Source organism: Sinocyclocheilus anshuiensis, unplaced genomic scaffold (genome assembly GCF_001515605.1).
Source record: "Sinocyclocheilus anshuiensis isolate Anshui unplaced genomic scaffold, SAMN03320099.WGS_v1.1 scaffold184, whole genome shotgun sequence".
Lineage (NCBI taxonomy): Eukaryota > Metazoa > Chordata > Actinopteri > Cypriniformes > Cyprinidae > Sinocyclocheilus > Sinocyclocheilus anshuiensis.
In genome coordinates, this window is record NW_015557077.1 from 399630 (window position 1) to 409530 (window position 9901).

General features: G+C 37.8%; 1 protein-coding gene across 1 annotated transcript in view; it reads right to left on the reverse strand.

The window, feature by feature from the left end:
• LOC107676826 (sodium channel protein type 4 subunit alpha) overlaps positions 1–9901 on the reverse strand; it is a 226579-nt gene that overhangs the window by 101404 nt on the left and 115274 nt on the right. The window contains 2 exon segments of the mRNA XM_074186965.1: positions 714–952; positions 7681–7789. Of these exon segments, the coding sequence (XP_074043066.1) occupies positions 714–952; positions 7681–7789 (348 nt within the window).

The following is a 9901-nucleotide window of genomic DNA, read 5'->3' on the forward strand; positions in this document are numbered from 1 at the left end:
TTGAAATTGAAGTTATCAAACACTAAATTAAATATAGATGAATCCTTAGAGCTATAAAAGGTATTTTTTCTTCTTTTTTTCTGTGTCCTTTGATTAACAGACATCACAGCAGCTGGTTATTAGGTTGTTTTGGCTGCTATTACTTTAAGAGCTGCCGCTGCTGATCGTGACGCGGATCTGACTCTCTTCACCTTTTCTTACCCACTTCAGGTCTGAAAGTCTCTATTAATGAGCTGACGAGTTGAATCGGGTGTGTTAGATGAGGGAGACAGTGCTGGGCTCCAGGACAGTTTTGAAAACCATTTCAGAGACATGTTCTTAAATGTGACTCATATAAAATATATTACATGCAAGCACAGTTTTAAGGCAGCTTTAATCGCCTTTTTGGTAACTTCATAACTTAACTGACCACGGCATTGCATGCGCTTGACTCGCGCCTGCCGCTGAAGTGAAGTGGAGTGCGCGTCTGAAACGCCTCCCGTTCTCAGTCGTTCTGCGACTGAATAAATGCACTTCTTGTCAAGAGAAAAACTGACAGAAGCAGCAGTTGTCTTCTGCTCAGTTAGCCCCGCCCCTGCGTTAATTGCGTTAAATATTTTTAACGCGTTAAACTGAAAAAATTAATCGCCTGCGTTAACGCGTTAATTTTGACACCACTAATTTCAATATATCAATATCAATAAATATAGCAAAACATAATAATATATGCTCACCAGGTTCCCCACAGACAGCATGCGGTTGAACTCGTCTGTCATGGGATAGTGCTCCAGAGCCATGAAGAGCGTGTTGAGAACGATGCAGATAGTGATGGCAAGATCCAGGAACGGATCATTCACCATGAACTTCACCCATTCCTTCACCTTCAGCCAGCTGGGGCCACACGTCCACACCAGGTACTTATGTGCAAACACGTACCAGCACGGGTGACACTTCTGCTGCGCCTCCTCCAGCTCTGTCAGCGCAAAAACAACCAGCGGAGAATAAATTACCCATGCATTCTTACAAACAAAGCTTCATTTTCTTCACAAAAACCACATTTGGCTTTACAGGGTGCTTGAACTGACCGTATGTGACCCTGGACCATACCAGGACCAAACCAGTCATAAGGTCAGTTGAATAAATAAGCTTTCCATTGATGTATGGTTTGTTAGGATAGGACAATATTTGGCCGAGATACAACTATTTGAAAATCTGGAATCTGAGGGTGCAAAAAAATCAGAATATTGAGAAAATCACCTTAAATCACCAACATTAAAGTTGTCCAAATGAAGTTCTTGGCAATGCATATTACTAATCAAACATTAAGTTTTGATATATTTACGGTAAGAAATTTACAAAATATCTTCATGGAACATGATCTTTACTTAATATCCTAATGATTTTTGGCATAAAATAAAAATGGATAATTTTGACCCATACAGTGTATTGTTGGCTATTGCTACAAATATACCCCAGCGACTTATGACTGCTTTTGTGCTCCAGGGTCACATATATGTTCACAAGTTCACAATGTTTCATTATAAACCCTTCAGATCACTCAGTTGAGCTGTATTCTTGTTTATGGACTCTTTAAAACAAAACAAACAGTTTTTTTTAAGTTATAAAGGTTCTCCTGTTCATGTGGCAAGTTCAGCCATTTTACTAACTTTAACCATTTTGTAAACCCCGCCCTCCAAAGACATGCCAGCCAATCCAATGCCAGCAAGCCTGAGAGTGCACAATGATTGACAGGCGTCTAGTGTTTCTGATTGGTTCTCCATGTAGTTTGTTCCTGTTTGAAGACTGCAATGTAGTCAGAGACACAGGTATATTTCTCAGGGCTCATTACATTGATAATCTGTCAGGTAGGAGGAATTTTATGCATAATATTAAAGCATAAATTTACTGTAATGTAAGGATGGGCTGTTTACCTGTCTGCATGAATACATTAAATCAAAACATTTACTTAAGCCATGATACAGTGATTTTATAGTCAATTTAGCAGTCTGACTGTACATAAACATATACTAAAGAAATGTTTCAATGCATTTGCATTCAATAACTACCGACAAAAGTGTAATTTACAGCTCAGCGTTGAAATTCTTGGCTTGTAGCAAACACCACATGAATAGGTCACGATGAAAGGTTAGCATGTTGTTTTTCTACCCAACCGAGGATGAATCACACTTGACAAGCGAGGATGCGTGTTTAGGAGGAACCTGTAAGTGTTCTAATGAGAAATGAGAAAGAGACGGACATCTTGCGGCTCTAGATTTGGCTCTGCAGCAGTAATGTGCTACTAACTCCTGCGATGAGCTGCTGCGTTGGTGTGATGGACCACAGCGGGTGCAGTCGACCTGTCAGCCTTTATTTCATCCTCCACAAGAGAAACTGACCAACAAACAGACCTTCAGTTAACACCGCGTTCACCTTAACACAGCAGGAACTAAACTGCAGATGACATGTAACGTTGTTTGTGAGTATTAACTATGAGTTGAACTATCTTTTTTTTAGTTATTATTTAGTTTAAACCGTAAAATATTTACATTTATACATTTATATATTCATATTTATATATTTTATATTATATATAAATATATTTCATATATAAACATAACATAATTTTCTTAAATATATACATGCATGTGTTTGTATTTATATATACATAATAAATATACACAATATGCACACATATAGTATGTAAACAAAACTTTTATTTTGGATGCGAATAATCGCGATTAATTGTTTGACAGCACTAATATAAATACATATATACATATATTTTAAAATAGTAATTACATTTAAAATAGTAATTAAATTTATTTAATTACTATTTATAAAAAAATATATATGTATTTATATTAGTGCTGTCAAACGATTAATCGTGATTATTCACATCCAAAATAAAAGTTTTGTTTACATACTATATGTGTGCATATTGTGTATATTTATTATGTATATATAAATACAAACACATGCATGTATATATTTAAGAAAATTATGTTATGTTTATATATTAAATATATTTACATATAAAATATAAGAATATATATAAATGTAAATATTTTCAAAATATATACTGTATGTGTGTGTATTTATATATACATAATAAATATATAAATCGTGATTATTCACATCCAAAATAAAAGTTTTGTTTACATACTATATGTGTGCATATTGTGTATATTTATTATGTATATATAAATACAAACACATGCATGTATATATTTAAGAAAATTATGTTATGTTTATATATGAAATATATTTATATATAATATAAAATATATAAATATGAATATATAAATGTATAAACGTAAATATTTTCAAAACATACTCTATGTGTGTGTATTTATAAATACATAATAAATGTACACAGTGCACATACATATATAATGTAAACAAAAACTTTTATTTTGGATGCGATTAATCGTGATTAATCGTTTGACACCACTAATTTATATATATATATAAATAAATTAGTCTTCTAGGTTTCTAGGGGATTGCTTGGGTGTCTGGATTGTTTCTAGGGTTTTTTATATAATAGGGGTGTAACGGTACACGTACTCGTACCGAAAATTCTGGTACAGGTCTCTCGGTTTGGTACGCATGTGTACCGAACAAATACAGCATTGTTTTAACCACTGCACCAGTGGAATTTAATTGGAAACTTCCAGTTTTATTTAGTTACTTTTGATAGGAAACAAAGTCTCATCTTTCAAATTATGTCAATTTTTTCAAGAAATTCAAACAATAATTGCCGTTTTGACGCTCTTTGATGTGGCGCGATAGATCGCTGTATAAACGCCTCAGTTCTAACGGCAGCGCGGAGCGCGATCATCCCGTCCTCTTTACTACTAGTTTTAATGCGAAATAAAGATGAATGAACATCTCATGCCATCTCATCGCTCAATCAGTGTTTCAACCGTGGAAAGACATCAATAAAACAGCTTGTAAAGAAAATGTCACGTAGCATTTCATTTAACTCAGGCAAGTCATCAGTGCCCACAGCTCATTAGTTTACTAGGGAAATGAAGTCTAGAGAACATACCGAACCGTGACGTCAAAACCGAGGTATGTACTGAACCATAATGTTTGTCTAATATTTATAAATTATTTATTTGTTTATTTTTGCTTTCTTTGGAAAAAAGACTCCCTCTATATGACACGTTAACTTCAGTTGATATAATGTCGCACATTTGCAGTCTAGATAGTTATTATTATATTTTACTGTAAATTTATTACACGCTATTTTTTTACAATATGTATCATTACAAGAAAGCAAACAAGGTTTTGTGGTTGTTAGGCGGTTTGTGTAGTTGCTAGAGCATTGTTAGTGTTCTATGAAGTTTCTAGAGTGTCTACATTGTTTCTAAGGAGCTGCTAGGGTATCTGGTTTGTGTCCAGGGGGTTGCTAGGGTCTCTGCATTGTTTCTATGGGGTTGCTAGGGTGTCCGAGTTGTTCCTAGGGGTTGCTAGGGTGTCTGGGTTGTTTCTAGAGGGTTGCTAGGATGTCTGGGTTGTTTCTAGGGGGTTTGTAGGGGTTGCTAGGGTGTCTGTGTTGTTTCTAGGGGGTTGCTAGAACATCAGCGTTGTTTCTTGGGGGCCTATGTTGTTTCTAGGGGGTTGCTTGGGTATCTGGATTGTTTCTAGGGGGTTGCTAGGGTATCTGCATTGTTTCTAGAGGGTTGCTAGGGTGTCTGAGTTGTTTCTATGGGTTTCTAGGGTGTCTGTGTTGTTTCTAGGGGGTTGCTAGGATGTCTGTGTTGTTTCTAGGGGGCCTGTTAGGGGTTGCTAGGGTGTCTGTGTTGTTTCTAGGGGGTTGCTATAATGTCAGCGTTGTTTCTTGGGGGCCTATGTTGTTTCTAGGGGATTGCTTGGGTGTCTGGATTGTTTCTAGGGGGTTGCTAGGGTATCTGCGTTGTTTCTAGAGGGTTGCTAGGGTGTCTGGGTTGTTTCTAGGGGGTTGCTAGGGTATCTGCATTGTTTCTAGAGGGTTGCTAGGGTGTCTGGGTTGTTTCTAGGGGGTTGCTAGGGTATCTGCATTGTTTCTAGAGGGTTGCTAGGGTGCCTGGGTTGTTTCTAGGGGGTTGCTAGGATGTCTGGGTTGTTTCTAGGGGGTTTCTAGGGTGTCTGGGTAGTTGTGAGGACATTGCTAGTTTTGATTTGCAGTTGCTAAGGCATTCTGGGTTGTCTCAAGACTTGTTTTGTGGTTGCTAGGGTGTTCTGGGTAGTTGCTCGTGTATCTGGGCAGTTCCTAGGTGGTTACTAGGGTGTTGCTAGGTTAGTTGTTGAGGCAAATACAGATACTTCATACTATTCGCTTGTTCAAGCTGCTCATTATTTAGGTCAAAAAGGTGGTACAGTTATTATTCAGCTATAAAATAATTAATGTACTGATGTAATAAATTAATGTACTCCTGTCATAGAAAATTTGAATTTCTATGATTAAAACAAAATTCAGGCCCTGAATAGTAAAACTAGGGTAGAAACTATGATTATGAATGACTATGAATTTCTGTAAAGGGTATGTCTGAGTATTTTTGCAATACGGCTGTTCCAGTGTCAGCACTGATAATTGTATATTTATATACAAATAAATCAGTAAGCGGTAGCTGGCGATCTATCACACATGTATGTAAGCATCATCTGACATAACGCACTCATTACAGTAAATTTGGCCTGCTGCTGTCCTGCCATGTCAGCTTTCACATGCGTGATAATGAGGATTGGCATTTTCTTATGCTAGCAGATCTAAACTCAGACCCTGTGAGCTCAGGCCTTCTTCTGTTAGCAACTTTTGTGCTGACCAATCAAGAGTCCAGAAAAGACTCTTTTTATTTTATTTTCACAGGTGACATTTCATTTCGTCTAGTGAGGAGAGCACACTAACCACATGACAGAAAACTGTCTTCAATTGATTTTGATGAAGAATCCCGATGTTTGTATTCATAAAAGATGGCAATAATCTCATGTTTCTCCATGTTACTTCACTTTAAGTACTACAATGATAACTACTGTATATTAGCAAAGAAAATTACATTAGTGTCCATGCCAGTGGGCAATATATTTTTGGTTATTATAAGCGCTCTCACACTCTTTCGGTTAGATTCTGATTGGCTGTCAAAGTTTTTGTTATTCGTTAGCTGGAAAAAAATAGTTCTGAAAGTTATTCCAACAATATTGCTCCTCTGCATCGTTATTGTTATAGTTGTGATGAGGACTTATCTATAAAGATAATTAGCATCCACATTGGCAGATGATAATATTCTGTTTATTATAAGTGCAAATTGCTGTTTTGTCTTCTGCCACTTTAAATACCCAATTTCGTTAAACTCAGGTGGATTCTGATTGGCTGGAAAAAATATCATATCATATCGATATCATTCCTCTACGTTGTTATTGTTATAGTTGTTGTGTGGACTTTACTATCCTCGTAGAATTATTAAAGAATTATTCAAATGTTATAGTTATCGTCATAGTTACTGTCCTTGGTGTGAACGGACTTTGAACGATAACTATTAAGATAATTAGCATTCACTTCGGCATACAAAAACATTTTGTTTATTATAAGCGTGCGCTGCTGTTCTGTCGTCTGCCACTTTAAACACTCCATTTTGTTAAACTCAGGTGGATTCTGATTGGCTGGGATAAAATAGTTCTGAAAGTGATTCAGTATCAGTATCATTTTCTGTGTTGTTATCGTTATACACAATGAAAGCGCTATATAAATGCCTTCATTAATTCACTCATTAATTAATTAATTAATTCAACTATTAAGATAATTAGCATTCACTTTGCTGTATGATAACATTCTGTTTATTATAAGTGTGCACTACTGCTTTGTCGTCTGCCACTTTAAATACGTAATTTCGTTAAACTGCTGGAAAAAAAGAGGTCTGAAAGTGATTCCAACTATATCGTTCCACTGTGTACGATAACTATAAATATAATTAACATCCACATCAGTGTACAATATTTTTCTGTTTATTATAAGCATGCACTTCAGTTTCGTCATCTGACACTTTAAATTCTCAAGCTCGTTAAAGTCGGGGGGATTCTGATTGGCTGTCAATGTTTTATCATTCGTCAGCTGGAAAAATATCGCTCTGAAAGTGATTCCAACGATATCGCTCCTCTGCGTTGTTAACGTTACAGTTGTGTGGACATTTAGTTCCCTATAGTTGTCGTCCATGGTCTGAATGAGCCTTCACACATTTCCCAGCGGGAGCGTCGCAAACAATGAAAATGAATTCATCACTTGATTTATTTGTACACAAACTTCTACAGGCGGTCTACTCTTTTGTTTCCTAAAACACTTTGTCCCGATGGGCATAACGGATTTGAAACTGCGAGGACATTCTGTTACGCTATTATTTAGTGGCTAAAACGCTCAGGGAAGTGTCTGGCTTCTTGTGCCACCCAGGTGATGTCACAGCCTGGCTGTGTCATGATGAAGCAGCAGTGGGGAGGGTTACACCTTTCCTCTGAATAACAACAGCGAGCGGCGTCTCGGGGGACGATATTAACCGCGAGCAGATGGAGACACTTCTGTCCTCGCACGCACCTTGCTGGAAAAGATTTCATGTGGATTTTATGTGCATATGGAGTTGTTTCAGGGTTAATATCTCGTTGTTGGCTCGTGTGTGATTGTGGTTGGTTTGTTTTTGTTGTGTTGTGTTTCTGTCAGGCGCCGTGTCTTACCTTCCATGGCGTCAGTGATGTAGCTGGTGGCGCTCAGGGTCCGGTTTCGGCCCTCCTGGGGCAGCTGGGGCAGCAGCATACTGCTCAGCTCATTGCTAGAGTTGTGTCCCTGAAAAACCAACAACGGCAGTCACTTAAATGGCTTCATAATGAAATAAACAAGAGCAGATTTATAGCATTCACTGTTCTCTCTTTTACTTCAATTCACTGTATGGTGTTTTTCATATAATATGTATCATACCAAAGCTTTAGAATGCAAAAAAAAAAAAGATCAAGGTTTATGGTTGATAGGGTGACCAGGTGGTTGCTAGGGTGTTGCTATGTCCACGCCCAGATCATCTCCATATAAGGGCTTTCCGCACACGCTTTCCTTACGCCTTTCGTCGCTCTCGTCAAAAATACTCCACGCAACCCCATATCACGCGTACAGATGCACTCTCGCCAGATCTTTGAGCAATGCCAAATGTGCAGTCCTCAAAATCAGTTCATTTACAATAAAACACCTTTTATACAGACCCATTTTACACAGCTTTCATTAGCCGGCTGTACATGCGAGTCATTCAGAGAAACCTCGCAGCGCGAGCTATAGCTTGTCTAACGCAGCTTTTCTTACTCTTCCACTGTATAAGATGAAATCATTTTAAGATTAAATATATACATTTTATCGTAATTAAATATAATATATAACTATTATCCTAAGATAAAACATACATTATATATAGCCTATATATATAGATTATACTGTATACGTAGATTATTAAGACCGGACAGAGCGTGAATTTTGTGTACGTGTGCTTTCAGTTGTTCCTATATTTTTTCTTAAATTTAGAATACATTTTAGTACGAAAGATTTAGTGAATCATGATTTGTTTGTGAAAATGTTCATATGCAGGTTTCACGCACAAATTGGTTTCTAAGGTGTTGCTATGTGGTTGCTACCGATGCTGGTGATTGCAAGGGCATTTCTAGTACTGCTGTGCAGTTGATACCTGTTCTGAATGATTTTTAAGAACATTGCTATGTGTTAAGGGTGTTTGGGTGGTTGCTAGGGTGTTGCTATGTGGTTGCTAGGGTATTTGGCTGATTGCTATGATGTTGCTATGTGGTTGCTACAGTGTTGTTGTTGTTGATTGCAGGGGCAATTCTAGTGTCGCTGTGCAGCAGCTACCTTTTCTGAATTATTTTTAAGCCTGTTCCTGTACACTAGGGTGTTTGGGTGGTTGCTAGGGTGTTGCTATGTGGTTTCTGTAGGGTTATGTGAGTGACACATTGCTATGCGGTTGTCAGGGTCTTTCAATGGTTGCTAAGGTGTTGCTATGTGATTGCTACAATGTTTTGGGCGATTATAAGGGCATTGCTGTTCAGTTGTTACATGTTCTGAATGATTTTAACCACATTGTTATGCAGTTGCTAGGGTGTTTAGATGGTTTATAAGGTGTTGCTATGTGGTTACTACAGCATTGTTGGTGATTGCAGGGGCATTTCTAGCATTGCTGTGCAGTTGCTACCTGTTCTGAATGATTTTTAAGAATATTACTATGTGTTAGGGTGGTTGCTAGGATATTTGGGTGATTGCTAGGGTGTTGCCGTGTGGTTGCTACAGTGTTGTTGGTGATCGCAGGGGCATTTATAATGTCATTGTGCGGTTGCTCCCAGTTCTGAGTGATTCTTTAAGAACACTACTATTCGTTATGGTGTTTGGATGGTTGTTAGGGTGTTGCTATGTGGCTGATAGGGTATTTGGGTGGTTACTAGGGTGTTGCTATGTGACTGCCACAGTGTTCTCTGTGGTTGTAAAGGTGTTGCTGTGCAGTTCATAAGTGTTCTGAATGAGTTAAAAGCACATTCATGTGGCTGCTAGAGTGGTTGCTAGAGCCACTGAGTGGTTGCTAGGGTATTGCTCTGCAGTAGTTAAAGTGTAGTTCACATTTGCAAGAGTATTGCAAGTGTTGCTGTGCAGTTGTGAAGTGCTCTGAACAATGTTGAACACATTGCTATGTGGTTGCTAGGGTGACTGGATGGTTGCTAGGTGGTTGCCAGGGCGTTACTATGTGGTTGATAAGGAGTTCAGGATAGCTCCACCCTCAATTCTTTCTGATTTTCTTGTCTCTAGATAAGGCTCAGCAAACAATATTTTATATAGTATTATTGACTCTGCAAACACACACACACACACACACACACACACACACACACACACACACACACATATCAATATCCA